We start from the raw sequence: 18307 nt of genomic DNA on the forward strand, positions 1-18307 counted from the left end.
TTTTTTTTTCTGGGAACACAACAGAACTTTCTAAATGTGGAAGAAAATGCTAGCAATGGAGATCAGTTTCTATCATCATGAAATTACGACTTCTAAAGCATTTAAATGGATCATGTTTGCCTGTTTAAAAAAAAAAAAAACTTCGATACTTGGTAAAAGATGCAGGCATAGAAAGTAAAACATGAAGAATCCTTTTTCAATCCACTTGGAACAGGCTTTCCAAACAGAATCACAGCTGCAAGTTAAATAAGTTCAAATAGATAAGCTGAATACAATTTAAAATTTTAGGGTTCTGAGGCATTCTTAAATGTGTTTGAAATATGTCAGCCACACTTGTCTGTCTTGATACCGTGCAAAATTACCATTGTATCTGAAAACAGCATTTTAGTATGGCTACTGTTCAGAATATAGAATATCTTACATTTACTTATGATAGTTTTTTTTTTAGCTATCATAAAATAGCTCTATCAAATGTTTTTTAAACATGACATTTAAGCCCAGTCCTTGGATGATTGTTGGAGATGAGACCTCCATCTACCTTTTGTATACCAAAACAAAGTTACTAGGAAGGCTCTGCAGAATGCAAATTTTTTTAGGCTAATCTGGCTGTTTGATTTGGTGTATTTGAGTATACAGATATTGCAGACTGAGGAACTTGTTTTAAAGGTACTTTGTTGCCACTATCTTCATAATTGAACCAGCTTCCTTCAACTACATCAAAATGTCAACCACTTTTATCAAATGTCTGCTGCAGAAAACTTTTGTATCACAATGTATTTAAAAAGGACAAATATAAAATTTCATTGCAAGTGTGTGAAATAAACCAAAATAAGCTAATTAAGCAGCACTTATACTTGGTACAATATACTGACAAATTTTTTTACGAAGATCAAATCTCCTGCATTAGTCTGATTTGATTCTACTTATTTTGTAAACTGTTAGGTAATTCATATCTAGAAATGATAGGATAAAGGTGATGCCATTCAGGTTTTTCTTTCCATTACAAAACTCTGAATTGGTGCTTTTATTTTTTTTCCTCGTCTTCTTTCTGCCCTTTTAACCCCAAGCAGGTCATCCTTGATTTCTTTTTTATCAGTGTGTGTGTGATACCAGAGGTATTTTCTGGTTAATCCAATCACCTGGATTCCCTTAGCTTGCATTTTAGAATTGCTAGAGTGAACCAGATTGTATTTTGCATGTGAAATTGGTGCTATAAAGTTGATATGACATTAAATATGCATATCTTTAATATATACATGATTGGTATATATATCTCTGTTGTAATGGACCGTTTCTTGTTTTTGAAATTGCAAATCTGGACTTTGTGTTTCTAAAATGATCTTTACAAGCCTTATTCTACCATATAAAAATGCCTTGAGCGTTGAAACAGTGAGCAGACAAAAAGAAACTCTTGAACCAGCATTAGCTAGAGTTTAAAATGGTCTATAATGGGATTTCTGTTTTTTACACTGTAACTGGAAAAACTTTAACTTTAGTTTTGGTTCTTGAGGAGGAAGTATGAGGCTCCTTGTCTAAACATGGCCGCCCTACAGTGTTTCCAATTAGGTTTCTTTTGCTTTAAAACCAAATAACCTCATATTACAGCATTTATATGTATTAATAATTGCACCATGGCTCTGCTGTCTGTATTTCTCCACTGTACAAACAACTCATATTAGCAAAGCAAACCTTTTTAGTGTATGAATGGAAAAAAATCTGAATTTAGCCCCATCCTTTAGAGTCAGAACTGTAATTTAGCTGTGCTGTTAGACTGGGGTTACAGTGGGGTGCTGAATGCGGTTGGGAGATTACTGCATGTTCCTGTCAGAGCTAAAATGAATATGTGGACTCTACTGTTTACCTTGGAGGAGCGCATCAGGACCTGAGTGTTTCAGTGTTTAGTGTGAAGTTGTCCCAGGTGCCATTTGGACCATGTCTAGCACCTCTGTCTCAACAGCTGCACCTAATGTGTGAGAATCATCACTCTTTCTATGAGCTAAATTTAATCAATAGTATGTAATACATTGTTATCATACAGGTGCAGCTAATTACAGTTATTGAAGCAGTAAAAATTCCCATCTTGCCTCCTCTTTGAGCTCAGGGCAAAGAGTGAGTGTCATGATGCACAGTTTATAAAGAGTAGGTAAGCAGAGAAGGTAAAGATGCTTTTATTGTTCCCTCCTCAGAGTTCATGTTTGTTTTAGTATGTGGATGCTAGTGGAGCCTTTCCAAACATGGATGTCTCTGACTTGAACTGTCTATCAACTCTAGTCCGTGGCTGGCAGCATTTAAAATACATGTTCTCTGTCCTCCTCATCGTCTAAATCAGTCAACACGGATTGAATAAACTTTTCTATCTATTTTTGAATGCTCTGTACCATAATTTCTTTCTTTTGGGGGTTTTATAACAGACATAAGAAAACATTTTTTTTAACTTACAAGCTGCTGACAGAGGAGAGAGAAAGCGAGAGAGAGAGGAGCCAAGGACGAGAAGGCGTGTCTATACTTCCTAGTATAATGATGGAGGGCCTTTATTAGCATGGGGAGAGTTTATTTTTCAACCTGTCCACCTTCCAGACTTTTCTTCCATCCTCTTTCTCTCTCCTCATTCACTAAACGATCCTGTAATACAAGGACTTTTAGAGAAAGAAACAGCTTTACAAAGCTCTAACAATATTTTTGTTTTAAATTTGACGTAAAATTTCTTTTTTTATATATTACCTCAGACTTTAAGTTCTTTATTCATCCTTGGGATCTAAACTAGACTTTAATAAGCTAAAATCCAAAAATGCAAATTCCAAGGATATGGATCGTGATCATTTTTGTAGTTGGCACTATTTTTTCAGGGGAAAGCAAAGAAGTGGATGAACTAAACGCAATGCTAGAAATCAACTCTGATGCACCTGAAAAGGAAATGGCTACTAGTCATCCATGGAGGATTGAATCAGGAGAGAAGCTTTTGGATCCACATGTTATTGGTGAGAATATGGAACTTCTATTTCTGCCTGTTTGATTTTTTTATAATGTTGAAAAAAATATCAAAGTTAACGTATACGTTTTTTTTTTTTTTTGTCCTGCTTATATAGAGTAGGAACCTGATATTTACTAAATACATAAAAAGACGGATGACTGTGGGGATGATTCTTGAAGTTTCCAAGTAGAGAGTAACCCTTATTAGTTAAAAAGGGGATTAAGAGAACAGCAAGGTCAATTATTTGGAGTGGCCATCTTAATGCCCTGATACACATAAAAACTTGAAGAGCTGAAAAGATGTAAATGTAAACTAATATAAATTGGTTAAGTTTTGAGGATATATAAATGTCTGATTTTGGAAAAAGAATATTTAAAAGAATAAAAAAACAAATAATTTCAAGAATACTAACAGGCCCAGTTATAAAATATTTTTAAAAAATTGTATTTTAACATTTGACTTTAGCTGTAATTTTTTCACTGACGGTATGAATTTATTGTGAAGACTCGGGTGCAGAAGTGCAGCCTCAACTGGAATTAGGAGAGAAGACGGATCAGAGGGAAGCTGTCCCACAAAAGCTAGAGGTTGGTCGAGGAAGGAGAAGCACCTGGGGGAGGAGAAGACACGCCGCTACAGTAGAGACCACTGCATATAGAATAGCAAGTATCAATAAGCATTATTCAGGATCATTTCAATATATTTATTTTTATTTACCACTGTGTCAACTATGTTTCACAGGCTGGATTGAGCCAACCTCTTAAAGGATGGAGACAGAGCATGAAGGGAGAGATGGAGACCAGCCTTCTTATGGCTACGCTCAAGGAACTTCATGCAGAAAAGAAACGACTGATGGATAATGGAAAAACACAAGAGGAGGGGCAGGAAGAAGAAGAAGAGGAGGAGGACAGTGATGAGGAGGAGGAAGAGGAGGACAGCGATGAAGAAGAGGTTTGATTTTATTGTGAAATTTTTTATTCAAGACCAACTATTTCCCAATGTAGAGACATTTTTCCATTTCCTGTCAGGAGGAAGAGGAAGAAGAAGAAGAAGAAGAAGAGGAAGAAGAGGAGGAAGTAGAGGAAGAGGCCACAGAGCCTCCCACCAATCAAACACAGTTCAACATGACTGAGCTTCCTGATGAATGCCAGGCTGCAGACCGTGAAGTCAGCTGCAGAGGTGTTGGGATGATTCATCTGCCTGTTTTCCAGAGCCTGGATGTAACTAAGCTGGACATGGGAGGTGTGTGACAGGACACTGTCCTCGCAAATAACACGCCTGTGTGTGCCAAATGCAATTATGTAAAATTTCATAAGGAAATTGTCAGATTTAAAGATTAGTGTTATCCTAGTTTTTTTCCTGTTTTTAGTTCCACCGACATATGCATCATTTGTTTGAATGTCATTTTTTTTATTTACTTATTTGAACCTCTTTCTTGAATTAACCGATGATGCAAACTTAAATTATTTTAAAACAGAAACTCTCATTTACTGTATGGTGAATTTCCATTACTTCATATTGATTCAAAATTATATATAAAGGCCCAAAAGTATACACTTTTACTAATACTATCAATTCCTTACCAAGGATTCTTTTTTATAGCCACATACAGATTTCTGACCTAAGGCATGGCTAATTAGAATAGGGTTGTCTAATGGCATGAAACCAGCTTCTGTTCTTAACAATACTATTCCATGAAGTTCAACATTCCAGAAGGTTGATGTTGAAGGTTTGTGCAATGAAATCATTCTACTGGCACAGAGCCAGCTCTTTAGTCTGATGTGACCACAATTATTCTTGGCAGTTGCTATTACATTCTTTGGACAGAAAACCTCCCTATGACTCCACCAAACAATGCTCTAGCCATTATGGCCAAATAATTCAGCCCTTGTTCCCTTTCATCATTGACGTTTTCTCAACACTGTAGGTCAGTTGTGTATGTGGGCCACTAAAATTTAAGATGTACAGCAATCTTTAAGCTCATCGTTACCAATATACAAATAACATCAATTTCATTGTTGACAGAGAATCCTGTTTACCAATAGATTATGGTTAAATAGAGGCTTAAGACCTTGGATGATTTTGGGTTGTTCTTGTACACCCTAATCAGATTCCCTTCATCCAGTGGAAAACACTTTTGAATTATACTGAAGATTATTGAACTTATGGAAACCCCATAAATACAGGTGAATGAAATGCTAATTAAAAGTATATGTATGCATAATATACATGTTGAATTAGTAAGGAGTGAAGAGAACTGAGACAGAGAGATAAAGGCATAAAATTGATAAAGTGAGCTTAGAATAAGCCTCTCATATGATTTATTTTGCATTCTCCTTATTTTAAGACTCTTATAAAAAAATATACTTCATAGCAGGAATCAGCACTAACCAAGCCAAGACTAACAATCCTATCTAACCACTGGCCTCCTAGAACAAAAACTAGAACTACAGCATTAAAGTCCAACTCAGATCTCAAAACATAATGATCTGGCCCCAATAGCTAGGCTGAGCTGTATATAAAGCAGAAGCAGGTGGATAAGATGAATGATAATTAGTGATCGGGGAGGTTTCGGCAGGTGAGTGAAATGAGCAATTAGGCCAGCTATCAGGGCAGCGAACATGTAATTTAGATTAAATTTACATTTAAAGATGCTAATTGGTGTATTTTAGAAAAGCATTACATTCAAACATGTGAAGTCAGTTTAAGGTTTTAATCATCATTACCTCTTTTTCCCAAATATAAACAGAAGGCATCATTAAACAAAGCTGCACATAAAGGCTTCAAGATACCTTAGTTTACAGAAGGATTCAAGCTAAAAGTAGATGGCAAGAATTAAGAAGGAGGTTTAAAATCTCTAATTAGAAACTCAGAAAGTTTAGTAATTTTTGTTTCCAACAAAAATATGTTTCCACATATTTTTTAATGGCCACAAGGTAAGACTTAACGTAAAAGCAACATGTGAAATACTTCATGCACGGTCTATTACTTTGTGTTTCCAGAAAATAACATCAGCATCCTCGCTCCAGAAAGTTTCTTTGGCCTTCCTAACCTGGATACACTGGATCTAAGCCAGAACCAACTGGATGATGAGTCGTTTAGCCAAAACCCGCTGCTTGTGAGTGTGACTTCTCTCTTAAAACTGGCTTATGAAAAGCACACAATTTCATGTGATTTACCTCCTAATGCAGCATAAAAAGCTACAACTCTTTTTGCATCAATGTAGTCCAGGTTGTTCCAATAGCTCACCTACATTTTTGGATGTCAGGGAAGCTTATAGCAATCAATCATAGAGATACCAATGCAATTTCAACAGATACAGGCTATGAAATCAGCCATAAATCCATAAAGCATGTCAGCAGAGAGAAGCATTAAGTGGTCTAAAGGTTTTTTTCTCTGACTTTAAACTTGACAAAATGGATTTTACCAACACCATGGAGGGGACATGGCTCTCCCCATCATCTGTGGAAACTTCCCCCTGAACTTCAAGCAACTTGGATTTTCTGCCTTTCCGTTCTCCCTCCCAATTGATGTAAAAAAACAATATTTTTTCAAGCTAAAAGAGAGGACTTTGGACTACAATGTCAGACTTTTTTTGGGTGGTGGTGGTGGTAACCTTGTAAATCTCCCCTAAACTCTTAAAATTACTTTGCTTTCTCCAAACCATCTCAAGTCTTGAAAACCTTGTTCTACTGCTACTTTTCTTTACTATGCTTGGATACATTATTAACATCTAGATTCTTTAGCATAATGTTTTATCTTTTCAGGACAGCTGTTTGTATGCCATAAAATAACATTTCTCTATTTCCTTTTTTCTATTGACTTTATGTGTAATTCTACTTTGTGTTAGACTGTAGTTTTGGTTCTTGTTATTATTAAACTTTCATTTTATTCTAAGTAAACTTTCACTTTCTGATTTCAATTACTAACATACATTAATTTTTCACTATTAACTAATCAATGATATAGAGATATCTAACTTCTTTATTATCACCCTGTTTATTTTCACCAAAAATAAAAGAAATAAAAGAAAATAAATCGGCATTTTTGGAGGAGAGAGGTTCCTTCCCTCTTGAAACAGACATCTGTAATCTGCTAAATGACCGGACTGTATTTGTCACTGTACAGCTAATGAAAAATAAAAGTCAAGATAATTTGAGCTGTATTAACAGATGCTTTCTAAGTAAAACTTTCGACTGATCTCAGGCCATAATCCCATCCCAACCACACCGAGGCCACCACTCTGCGCTGACCAATCATTACTCTGGACCACTGATATACTGAAGCCAATAGGGTGAGGAACGAAAGGAAATTATATTTGGAATAGTTTATTTTCTCCATTTTCTCTTCACCTCACCATAATGACAGAGGGCTGATGGACTGGCTGGAGGAATACTGTAAAAGATCATGTCCTCTGCTTTCCCTCACACATAAACCACCGGAGCCGTCTCCACAGAAGAAAAAAAAGGAAAAAGAAAAGCCTCCCACAGTGGTTTTGCTAAAAATAAATCATGAAAAATGACATGGAAGAGATTCAAGGAATAGCAATTCTTTCATTTGGTGCTTTGCTGTAAAATCAAAGTGGTGTACAAAATTATGGACTGAGAGTTGGTTAGTTTTTTTTTTATCAAACTGTTTATCTCTTTTTGAAGTGTACTTTTCTTTTACACAGAGCTTGACCGTCCTGAGAAAACTGAATCTGGATAGCAATCAGATCACCCGGATACCAACCCTTCCTCCATCCCTAGAGGAATTAAACATTAGCAACAACAAACTGACTGTTCTTACCGATCAATGCTTGGAAGGTACAACTAGACCCAATGCCACAGAAAGAGAGACACAACTGAAAGAGGAGTGGATTTCTAAATATAAAAAACCTGTTTTTACCTCTTAGGTTTGAAGAACCTGCTTAAGCTGGAGCTGAGGATGAACACCCTTTATGAAGCCAGTGTGTCACCTACAGCTTTCAGACCTCTGCAGAAGCTTCTGGATCTTCAACTGGACAACAACCTCTTCCGTTCCATTCCTCTAGGCCTCCCTTCATCACTTCAGGTGTGCTTTTATGCATCTGTTGCTTTCTGAGGGTATGCAAACATATCCGAGGGGCTTGTATTTGCCAATGATTTTTGGAAGCCAGGTTACATTACAACCACGAGCCTTCTGGTATTTCATCGTGACTTCATATACCAATAAGAAACAGAGCATAACTGTGAATGTTGTGAGTTTTTTTTCATGAATGCACATTAATATTGTGACATGCATTTGTATTAATCCCAATTTCTACCTTTAAGTTCAACCCATTAAAGGTAATTTTCTTTTTAGAAAAAGGAAGCTTGCCTTCTTCAGGACAGAGCAGAATTCCTCCCTCAAATGGAGGGGTTAAAGTATTTTGGGGTCCTGTTCACGAGTGAGGGTAGAATGAAGATCGATAGACGGCGCTCTGTTTCTGTTGTGGTGAAGAAAGAGCTGAGCCAGTCGACGTTCCTACCCTCACATATGGTCATGAGATATTGGATCATGACCAAAAGAACCAGGTATTGGATACAAGCCACTGAAATGAGCTTTCTCAGCAGGGTGTCCAGGCACTCCCTTAGAGATAGGGTGAGGAGCTCGGTCTTTAAAGAGGCTCGGAGCAAAGCCACTTCTCCTCTGCATCAAGAGGAGCCAGCTGGGTGGCTCAGACATCCGATTCCTTCTGGATGCCTCTTATTATAAAACCATCTGTGGTTTGGAGCCTCAGAGGTTTCATTTGAGTAGATTAATAAAGAAAGGAATGACATCCTGAAGTTAAACAGAGCAAGGTTGTAAACGGACATTCCAACCTTTGAACATCTCCTAGAGCCTTGTTTAAGCCATCGTAAAGAAAACGTATTGGTAAGTCATAACCACAAACCTACCAAGACATGGCAGTCCATCAAAAGTGGTGACTCGGACAAGAAAAAAAAATAAAAATACATAAGCCAGAGGAGCAGGCAAAAGGCCCATCATATCACTAGAGGAGCTGCAGAGATAAACTTCAAATCTGCTGAAAGTAAAACCCCAACATATGTAGACTTACGTGTCATTATGTTTCAAAATGATAATCTAACCTGTGTTGCATCGTTACATTAAATCTTGATGAAATATATTTAGGGTCTTAACATAAAAAGGTGTGAATTTTTACTAAATGTAATGTTTACTGTACTTGCTTGATAGGTCTCCAGGTAGTTGCTTTAATCCATCTTTGTTTTAACTTTGAAAATTCATCATATTTTAGGTTCTGAGGATGAGTGAAAACCTGATTGAAGAAATTACAGGTGGGCCACTGAGGGACTGTATTCATCTGAGAGTGATTGACTTGAGGCACAACTATATCCATGATCAAAGCTTCACAGGCGACCCCTGGACCCGTCTCAGGTATGTGTCAATTATGCAGTTGGTGCATAGTGCCACAAGAGGGCAAGCTGCTCATTGGGAGCTTAACCAAGTGAGCTACAGTTGGTGCAATTAGATCTGAATTAACCTCAGTCACATAAAGTCGATAAATATAGGTTTTATTTTAAAAAAACCTTCTATAATTAAATGTTTTCATCATCATTATCTGCGGTCAGTTCTATTCTAAGTAATAAACTCTTCTTTGAGGGATATAAGTGATTATTTTCAGCAAAAATATCTCTGTTTTCTTGCCCTTTACTTCACTTTCTCTTACGCAGTCATAGTTGCATATCGCACAAGTCATGGCAGCTAACTTTGTGTACTTAGAAGAGTAGGGGTGTGATTTAGAGCTGGAGGGCAACTGTGTGCCTGCATGTGTGCGTTTGTCTGTTTAAATATAGTGAATTCCGGTGGGTTTTGCTTTTCTCCATTGGAACCTTGTGAACCACAAAGCTTCAGGGAGAGCTGAGGAGTAGGGAACATACTAGGGAGTGCAGGAAAGGCAATTGTAAATTGGTTACTTGTGTAGTCCAAAACAGAGATGAAAAAAAAAAAAGAAAAGGAGAAATTAAAACACTTTAATGCAATGTGCTGCTTTTAGTTAGTGAAATGCAAAGCAGTCAGTTTTTTATTCCCTCCTGCTGAGATTACAGCTAGAGGACAGTGAAGGTTACAGGCCACTGAGGACTGCAACTAAAAGCTGGGATCTGTCTTCGATGTACTTGGTGCTCTACTAAACTCTTATGTCATCATTTGCCTTCCTAATGGTGTTTACTGTTTAGCTGGAAAAATGGCAGGATAAATATGCAATGAAAAGATGATCTCATTCCCCAAAGCCATAAAAATAATTGGGTGACACCTGATTGTATTCAGAAGAACTTGTTTTTACCACAATAAAAACAAAAATCTCCCTCAACAATTTAATGATGTTCTAATTTGTCTTTCAATGATCTTTAGGTCATAACACAACGAGAACTATGGTGATATCTTCAATTTTTTGTTTAGTTTTCTATGGGTCCTCTCATGGTATTTCAGGTGTGTCTAATATGCAAGGCCAGTATTATTGGACAAAAACAATTCAATTACATGCTGTGAGTGGAAATGCTCTCTCTAGGTGTGTGTGGTTAATATAGTCATTTAGACAGGGTGAAATAAAACAGGGTGTTTTTGTACAGTTTATTAGCAAACGAAATCATTGTGGCGGCAGCGTACCTGGTCATACATACTCAAGGGTGAAGGATGCTGTAGGCAGCAGCCATGGAGCAATGCTGTAAACCTATGATGCTCTGGGACATTATGGAAAAGGAACCCCCCTATTAATAATTTTTGGGCCCCAGATGCCTCCTACTGTGGTGACAGAGAACAATTAAGTATCAGGCTAAAGTGCACCAGCAGAGGGCCGTCAATATATTATGAATGTGTGACTGACTCTACTTAATCAAGCATTGGCCACATGGATGCAACAGTAAGCTGTGTTTGTACGTTTTTAAATCATTTGAGATTACAGATACACTCATTCATCTGTGTTGAATGAATGTATGTGGAGTGTATCTGAGCAAGTTCATCACCTGGAGATGCGAAACTGAAAGAGTGGTCAGAATGGTAGAAGTCCTGGAACCCTTAGCACCTAACATAAGTAAAGAACCAGTGAACCTGGCTCTAAAAGGCACTGCGAGACAAACAGATACAAGGCATGACTTCAGACATCTTGCCCTCTACAAAGGAAGGTTGTCAGTGAAGCACAGAGACGGCAAGTCCAAGGCCAAGAAGGCACAGCTACAATGCCCCCAAGCCACGTTAACATCTCTAGTCTCCATCGAACAAGCCTGTAAGGTTCAGCTTGGCTGATAAGATTAATTGGGCTATTTAAAAAGATGAAGTGATCTGTTTGCAGGGAATCAACTTTGAAATTAGAAAACTGAGGGAGATAGGATTATTATATACTATTATAACAAGAGAAAACTGATTTAGATGAATGGTCCTCTACTTCCTTGAAAGGTTGGTCAAACTTGTTTGACCAGACTAGGCAAATCCTGTTGATGGATTTTTGGTTGAGGTTCCAACCTCTGGATTTTACTGAATTTACTGAATACGTACGTCTGGGAAAGGAGAACCCTAATTAATTTAGCGGTCAAATATTATTTTATTAATATTTATAAATCAAACTTGACAAGTTAAAAATTCAGAATTAAAAAGTGTGTCCACAAAAATTAGGTCATGTGATTTTTTATTTTGGAGATGTGGCCAACCTATCGATATTAAAAGTTATTCTAATTTGAACAGGCCTGTGGTTCAAGATAACATGTTAGGAGGATGGCAGACCTCACTATACGGTCTAACTTTATTAATGAATTCTGGTAGAACAATTAAGAAATTATTATTTTTCATCTTTTCTCTTGTTTTGGGTATAAAAGGATGGCTTTTCGATAATCTTTACAAATGTGGTCTTTATTTCTTGTTGTTTAAACTGTATTAAACATTGAATTAACCTGTTTTAAGTCCAAATGAATGATGAAACTTTTGTTAGTAAGGTCGAACTAGCCTGCTGCTTTTACCTTTTAATCTCTTATGGAAATACAAAATATATTGCTTTTGTTTCACTTTCAAACCTTTCATTTAGTCATAATTTCCTGCAAAATGTGCCATGAAAATTTGTGACATGTTATGTGGTAATTTGAATATTGCAATACTATAATCTGGTTAGTAAAGCTACAGTACGAGTTCTAACATGAAGAAAAATCATCTCCGCAGACTGTTATGCTGTAATTACATTTTTTCCCCCTAGGATATCTTTGTTTGAATAACCATTTTCAATTTGAACATCTACATACAAAGAACTGTCTAAGAATGCATTATGTTTATTTATGTAAGGAACCTTTCCAGCTTTGTTAACCATTAATGACCCTTTTGTGTGTTTTCATCAGGTATCCCTGTTACATGAATGATTATGCAGAGTTTTGATTCTATTGCAGTAACAGCCCTAAAGGGCGCCAAAAATAAGCATTTCTATTCAATCTTCTGGCCCAGGAGAAGGTGTACACACCTACCTGTTCTTTTCATTCTGTTTGCTGATCGGGATATCAGTCAAATCTTATCTGTGTTCAAATCACTGCTGCCAGCCTAAAAATCTGACTTAACACTACCGGTACATGAAAAACAGGGCAATGTTATGAACTACTTTCACTGATTAGTGTTACATAAAGCCCAACCCCTACTATATCAGTTATCCCATCAAGCATATTTATTGCTATGAAAAACTTTTACTTCAGTTTTTATAATAAAAGACTTGAAATAAGCAGCTTTATAAATGGATCACCAGACTAAAGACATACAGAACTACATTAGAAGACAAGGGGCCTTCATTTTATTTTGTTCTGTAGAGTATTAGTTTTGAATTCTTGACTTTAATTAATTTTGTGGGGTCAAAAGTCATAAAATTGTAAGATAACTGTGATGATTTCCTATCACTCTGCAGTTAGAGTGAGTGTATGAGTGTTGGGTTTGTTTGTTTGTTTGTGTGTGAGTGCCTGTGCTACTAGTGTCACATCTCAGCCTGAAAAAGCCTGCCCCCAAAATCTCTTTTTGTTTAAAGCCCTTAAAAAATTGGTTTCATAATGAGGTTACATAAACAGGAACACAAGCATAAGTGCATGCATCATTGCACACAGTACTCCCAGCCTATAATCAAGAGAGAAGGATTCAATTAAATAAGCATCACTTCACGTCAGGGTTTCATCTATAGTTTCAACTGGAACTGTTATTTACACAGCAGGATACAAAGCGAAAAAATAGAAAATAATTCAAAGTTGATTTATAGCCAAAGAAGTACAGCTGCAGTACAATTAAATTCAGATTGAAATAATTTCAAATATGCATCAGTATGTTTTGCAGAGATTTGACAAGTTAATATAAAGGCTTCCAGAAATCAGGGCTTATATATTCAGAGTACATAGACATGCACAAGAAGCTCTAATCCATCTGAAGTCATGTCTTTCCATTGTTCATCACTCACTTTACTTATTGTAAAGGTAGTTTTTTCTCGGTTTTGACCTGGCACAAGCGCCTTGTGTGATTTTTAAGAGAGGGGGAGATATGTGACTTTTAAAGTATCATATTCTGCTTTGGTTTGGAGGTTGTGCAGGCTATCTGTTCCATTACATTTGGTGGTGCTTTGCACAAACACATGGTCAGCCAGACTTGTAAAGTCAAAAACGTTTGGGGATCTGATGTTGCTGTCTGCCATCTTTGAGAGAATTTCTGTGTATGATAGTTGATCTGTTTCACGTCATTTGTTTATCTGCACTGTGTATTTGTGTGCCTGTGGGTGGAGAGTGTGGATGGTGGAGGGTTCCACGGTTCTTTCTCAGAAGAGAGAACTGTGTGTCCCTCCGCTCATTAATACCATGTGCAGCTCTAAGCAGTGGCGGACTACCGCTGTGCTTACTGGCAAAGTTTGTGAGTACAAATAGGCAGTAATCCACTGTTCTGGACTGACGCAGGGACATAAAGATGGCGATATGTGGGATTTAGGATCAAAACTAATTATATATTTGTAAGAAATTAGATTCAGGGTTAAACACAAAGTCTCTTTGGTGTATGCAGGGTTTAGGTAAAACTGCTGCAGAAAGAGATCTCTCAAGTTCCCTAAAGCCAACAAAAAGCATACTTGGAAATGGTCAAAAATTCATTTGATTCATATTCCATGGAATCAGAAGGAAAAGAAAATAGTTCAGCAGCAAATCCAACACAAGTGGGTTTGACTCATTGGTCCCCAAATCAATTGACTGTATGGGCATTGTTTGGCAGCCTACGCTCTTTTGTTCATTCATATTGGTGAAGAACAGAAAATGAGTTCCCTCTCCTGCTGTGATCCATGGAGTAAATTCACAACAGCTGTGTGTGATCATGCAACAAAAACACTAAACTTCAACTTATTTTCCTCAGAACCAAGAATTCCCCTTTTCTCCCAGTAGATATTAAAGATTTGTTTTCTACAAACCAAACATTATAATGATATAATATTATTTTCCCAACACACTGCATTAGTTTGCACCCCCCAAACCATGCTCCCCAGTCCAAACTATTGCAAAAAGTGCATTATGTTTTGTTTATATTTCCCTCAGACCTTTTCCTTTCAGTCTCTCCTGCAGAGCTCATAAGAGTCCAGTTAATGTAAAACAGAGAGTCTGCTCTTAATTGTTGGACATCTTATAAAAAATTCAATTCAGGGACCTGTAAAACCCTGCATACCAATACCTCAGCTTAAACTGGTAAGCAGTTGTGCAATAGTTAGTCAAAAACTGTGAGTTAATGAATGAAGGGAAGTTTGTTTCCACTAAAGAACCATCACATGTCATTTCAGATCATAATGCCACACTGAGCACAAAGCAACGCCCCTTTCTTTGACATTGTAAAGACAATTACCTGATGGCAGCTTGGATTATTTCCTTCATTCCTTGTTCTGATTTATGTTTCTCAGATCTCTGGAAGATTTGGACCTTTCCCACAACCGCCTCACGTCCGTTCCAACGAATCTGCCTCGCTTTCTCCGTAGACTGATCCTACAGCACAACAACATACGTCACATACCTGCCTTCGTATTCCGTCACATGCATGCCAGCCTGCAGTCCCTTCATCTCTCCCACAATGAGCTGAGCACAGAGGATATAGAACGACATTCATTCGTTGGAACCTACCGCTCCATGAAGGAGCTGCTACTTGACAACAACAGACTGCAAGATGTTCCCAGATGCATCAGGCAGTTTAAGAACCTGCAGGTCCTAAGACTGGAAAATAATCAGATCAGGTAAAAATGCTGTTAGATTTCTAAAATCTTTGAAATACTAAGCTTTTTCCTCCTGAATATTCTTTGCATGGAGATGATTTAAACCTCTGTATTGTATGCTTTCAGGCAGGTGAGGCAATGGGCAGTGTGCCACCCTCATAATTCTGGCTCCACCCTGACTTCTGTCCACCTGGAATATAATCTCTTAGAAGAAAAAGCGATTCCCCCAAGAGCTTTCTTCTGTGTCACTGATACACAAGGAGTCGTCCTTTATCCACAGCATGGAAATCCATCTTGAGCTGATACACATGCTGTGCTGGGCAAAAGCAAAACTAACAGCAATGTAGTTCTGGCAAGTTTCAATTTTATCCTCACCATGTTATCAGAGGAAGTTTGTAGAAAATTACATATGCAATGTAATTAGCTTAGTCGGTCAATCGGTTTCTCAGCAAGAAATTGTAGTATTTTGGCAAACATTAAAGACAGTATGAAACTCACACAGTTACTGAATTTCTTTACCTGTTTGTACTGCGATTTCTATTGGAATTCACAGTTGCTGAAAATCACAGGGTTACTCAGTCTTTAGCCTCAAGCTTCTTTGGGGGTTTTACAACTTAGAACAGTTAAAATGTCGCTAGATTAGGTCTTTGCAGGAGTAGTCTTTAATCAGCTAGAATCAAGCTAAGGGTGTGGTGTAGATGCAGATGCAGACTGAAGTAAACTAAACTTCTCAAAAACAAAAAGGTCTGACCTTAAAGGGCCCCACTTTGAGGGTGAATTTTAACATTTTGTGTCCCTATCTCCAGGTAATGTCCAGACATCCAGCAAACAAACCAAAAAAACAAAAAAAACAACAACCCCAAAATGAATGTTTTGTAGTAACCTAATCAAAGTGCAGACTTAAATCCCATTGAGATCTTTGGCATCAGCTTAAACGAGTCATTGATGCTCCAAAACCTATCCATTGCTGCTGAATTAAACAGAAGAGTGAGCCAAAATTCCTCCACAGTGATCATTTTCGGTCATGGCAAATGCCTGATGACAGTTTATTGCTGCAAAGGTTACTACAACCAGTTATTAAGTTTAAGGGACAATCACATTTTCACATTGGGCCAGGCTTCTTTTCCTTAAATAAATGAAATCATCATTTAAACTGGGTTTTGTACCTGAAACTATGATTTGTGCTATGAAAAGGTGAGTGGAACCTGAGGAAATTGTGTTTGAAAACAAAAAACAGCAATCAAGTGCGTCAGGTTTAGAGCAATCAGACATGAACAGCAAAGGAGGAAGTAGATCTGAAACCAAGGAAACGGTAAGGCAAGGTGGGTGGGGAGATGAGTCCCATTCAGAGCTCTTATTGCTCAGAGATGGAAGCCACCTGACATCTTTTACCCCAATAACCCTGTTTGCAAATAAGCTCTCAGATCGTAATGTTCTGTTTTCTTTATCTATCTATTTATATATATATATATATATATATATATATATATATATATATATATATATATATATATATATATATATATATTTTATATATATATATTTTATATATTTTTTTTTTATCACATCTTGTATTAAATTTGAGTTTTGTATAATTTTAAATCCTTGCACCAATAAAGGATTCACATTTAACACGCTATCACTTAGTCTAATAAATAAAAATATGTTGAGTGTTGAGTGTGTTGAATCCAGTCCAGAAAGTGAAATCTGGATTGACAGATGGTGCTATTACTACGTAAACTGCTACAACTACAGTGATTCAGCCAACAGCAGAGTTTCTACAGGCTCTAAATGAAGACCAGAAGGTCTCTTGCAGATGTTTGAGTTACAAATGAAAAAATTTGTGAACTAGGCAGATGAAAACAAAAATAATGTTCTGACTGAACAGCGCCTGTATGTTTTGAATATGTTGTATGAACAGACAAAAGCATGTTAGGTCCTCTTCCTCTGTGCATGGCTATGTAATCACACGTTAGATCTTTGCTAAAGCCGTGTGCAAGCCATGAAATCTCCAGTCTCTGTAATTGTACAGTCATTTGGTAAATGGCACACTGCTGTCTATTTTCAAAAAATAAAATTTTCCCTATATTTCCTCAACAACTCTTTTTAAACTGAAGTCTTCACATGTGTTTCTGCACAGATGGATGCTTTACAGCTTGGAGTAAAACATTTAGCTCCAATCACAGCTAGCCATAGAAAGATGTTTAATTTCTAACATGTTTGACTCTTTAAATGGTATCCATCATTCACATGTGACATGTAACTCAATAGCAAAGTGCACTAAACAGGTGTTTTGGATTACATTAGGGTAAAACAAGCCCCCTTTTCTAAGTGGCTGACCAAAGAACAGTGTCAGGCTTCTCTTCTTCAACGTACTTTCTGTACTGCTTCAAGACAGCAGCTTCCTGTGTTTGTTAATGGATTGAAGGGGGCTGCCTGTTAATGAAATAGAAAAGTTATTTTTTTCTCCAGAACACATGGAGAAAAAAACAGCCAAAAATTTCTTTCTCTGGGGCTGCTCAGTGACGCAGTGGTTAGCACTGCTGCCTTGCAGCAAGAAGGTTTTGGGTTCGATTCCTGGCCTGGGGTCTTTCTGCATGGAGTTTGCATGTTCTCCCTGAGCATGTGTGGGTTCTCTCTGGGTGCTCTAGTTTCCTCCCACAGCCCAAAAACATGACCGTTAGGTTGATTGGCTTCTCTAAATTGTGTGAGTGTGTGCATGAATGGTTGTTTGTCCTGTGTGTGTCTCTATGTTGCCCTGTGATGGACTGGCGACCTGTCCAGGATGTGCCCTCCCTCTTGCCCATTGATTGCTGGAAATAGGCACCAGCAGCCCTTGTGACCCCACTTGGGACAAGTGTGTCAGATGATGGATGTTATTCAGAATTTTGCTAACAAAAAAACCTTTAAATGTTTTTGATATATCAAGATATCAATGGCATTGCTTGTACGCTGCTAATTCCTAAAACTAATTTTTATTTGAGACATCTGGGGATAGTGTAATGCAGCACCTCAAACACAGGTCTTACTTTTGTGGCATCAATGAAAAAAAAATAAAAAATCAGACCAAATATCAAGAACTGTTGACCTCCATAAGTTAAAGTATTTCTTGGTTAAAACACCAATATACCTTAAGGCTG

At 37.4% G+C, this 18307-nt stretch overlaps 1 protein-coding gene across 1 annotated transcript; it reads left to right on the plus strand.

Moving 5' to 3' along the window:
• The first annotated feature begins 2552 nt into the window (after positions 1–2552).
• si:dkey-32e6.6 (extracellular matrix protein 2) lies at positions 2553–15664 on the plus strand. Its single transcript, XM_038286272.1, has 10 exons — positions 2553–2978; positions 3476–3630; positions 3710–3919; positions 3997–4210; positions 5971–6086; positions 7641–7773; positions 7863–8020; positions 9225–9364; positions 14862–15188; positions 15294–15664. Exons 1-10 carry the CDS (start codon positions 2789–2791, stop codon positions 15463–15465), a joined length of 1815 nt encoding a protein of 604 aa, XP_038142200.1. The 5' UTR covers positions 2553–2788; the 3' UTR covers positions 15466–15664.
• The last annotated feature ends 2643 nt before the right edge of the window (positions 15665–18307 follow it).

Source organism: Cyprinodon tularosa, unplaced genomic scaffold (assembly GCF_016077235.1).
Source record: "Cyprinodon tularosa strain WSP-4 unplaced genomic scaffold, ASM1607723v1 ctg223, whole genome shotgun sequence".
In the NCBI taxonomy this organism is placed as follows: Eukaryota; Metazoa; Chordata; class Actinopteri; order Cyprinodontiformes; family Cyprinodontidae; genus Cyprinodon; species Cyprinodon tularosa.